The sequence below is a fragment of the Propithecus coquereli genome, unplaced genomic scaffold (genome assembly GCF_000956105.1).
Source record: "Propithecus coquereli isolate 6110/MARCELLA unplaced genomic scaffold, Pcoq_1.0 Scaffold227, whole genome shotgun sequence".
Lineage (NCBI taxonomy): Eukaryota > Metazoa > Chordata > Mammalia > Primates > Indriidae > Propithecus > Propithecus coquereli.
The window spans coordinates 3,434,395-3,435,732 of NW_012147808.1; the positions used below are offsets into that span (position 1 = coordinate 3,434,395).

Here is a 1,338-nt window from a genome sequence, read left to right on the forward strand (position 1 = left end):
TAATTTTATTAGCTTCCAGATAGAAATCTAGTGATGGCAGACTGGCTTATTTAATAATCTGTCCTTTTTCCACATGTCTCTAATTACTTAATTCTGTCTCCATCAGTCTGTAAGATTGCGGAGATTGGGGACCATGCTTTAATCAACAATGTATTCCTGTAATCTCTGACAGTTCTATAACACAATAAATCATAATGCCTATTTGTTCAATGAATAAACAAATTATCCTAAAATTTCATGAAGTTATTAGTGATAATTTTATTTGCAGGTAATTTTGTCCTGAATACCGAAATAAGAATGCATAGAAGGACACATGGAACAAAGGAACAACGTGACTGAGTTTGTCCTCTTAGGGCTCACTGAGAGCCTCCAGGGCCAGAAAATATTGTTTGTTGTGTTTTTGCTCATCTATATTGTGACGATGGTAGGCAACCTACTCATTGTCGTGACTGTGGTGGTCAGCCCAGCCTTGGATGCCCCTATGTACTTCTTCCTCGGCTACTTATCATTTATGGATGCTGTTTATTCTACCACAGTTACCCCAAATATGATTGTAGACTTACTCTATGAGAAGAAAACCATTTCCTTCCAAGCCTGCATGACCCAGCTTTTTATAGGACACTTATTTGGTGGTGCTGAGATTTTACTCTTGGTTGTCATGGCCTATGACCGTTACGTGGCCATCTGCAAACCCCTGCATTATTTAACGATCATGAACCAACGGGTGTGTATTGTGCTCCTGCTGTTGGCCTGGTTTGGAGGTTTTGTGCATGCAGTAGTTCAACTTCTCTTTGTTTACAACCTTCCCTTCTGTGGCCCCAATGTCATCGACCACTTCATCTGTGACATGTACCCCTTATTAAAGCTTGCCTGCACTGACACCTATGTTATTGGCCTCACTGTGGTTGCCAATGACGGAGCAATCTGTGTGGTCATCTTTATGCTCTTACTCATCTCCTATGGGGTCATTCTGCACTCCCTGAAGAATCTTAGTCAGGAAGGGAGACGCAAAGCCTTATCCACCTGTGGCTCCCACATTACCGTGGTGGTCCTCTTCTTTGTCCCTTGTATTTTTATGTATGTGAGACCTCCTTCTACCTTACCCATTGATAAATCCTTGACTGTGTTTTACACAGTAATCACCCCTATGTTAAACCCCCTAATCTATACTCTGAGAAATGCAGAGATGAAAAATGCCATGAAGAAGCTCTGGACCAGAAAAAGAAAATGAGGTAACAGAGGAATGCATCACCTATTTTCCATTAAGAATTGCTCTCTCCAGGAAAGCCATGTGTGATTATTTAACTGTTGTAAATTTTCCCCGGATTTAATAACTTG

General features: G+C 40.9%; 1 protein-coding gene across 1 annotated transcript; it reads left to right on the forward strand.

Moving 5' to 3' along the window:
• The first annotated feature begins 313 nt into the window (after positions 1-313).
• On the forward strand, positions 314-1,231 carry LOC105811034 (olfactory receptor 4A15-like). Its single transcript, XM_012645112.1, has one exon. It carries the CDS (start codon positions 314-316, stop codon positions 1,229-1,231), a length of 918 nt encoding a protein of 305 aa, XP_012500566.1.
• Positions 1,232-1,338: the final 107 nt, after the last annotated feature.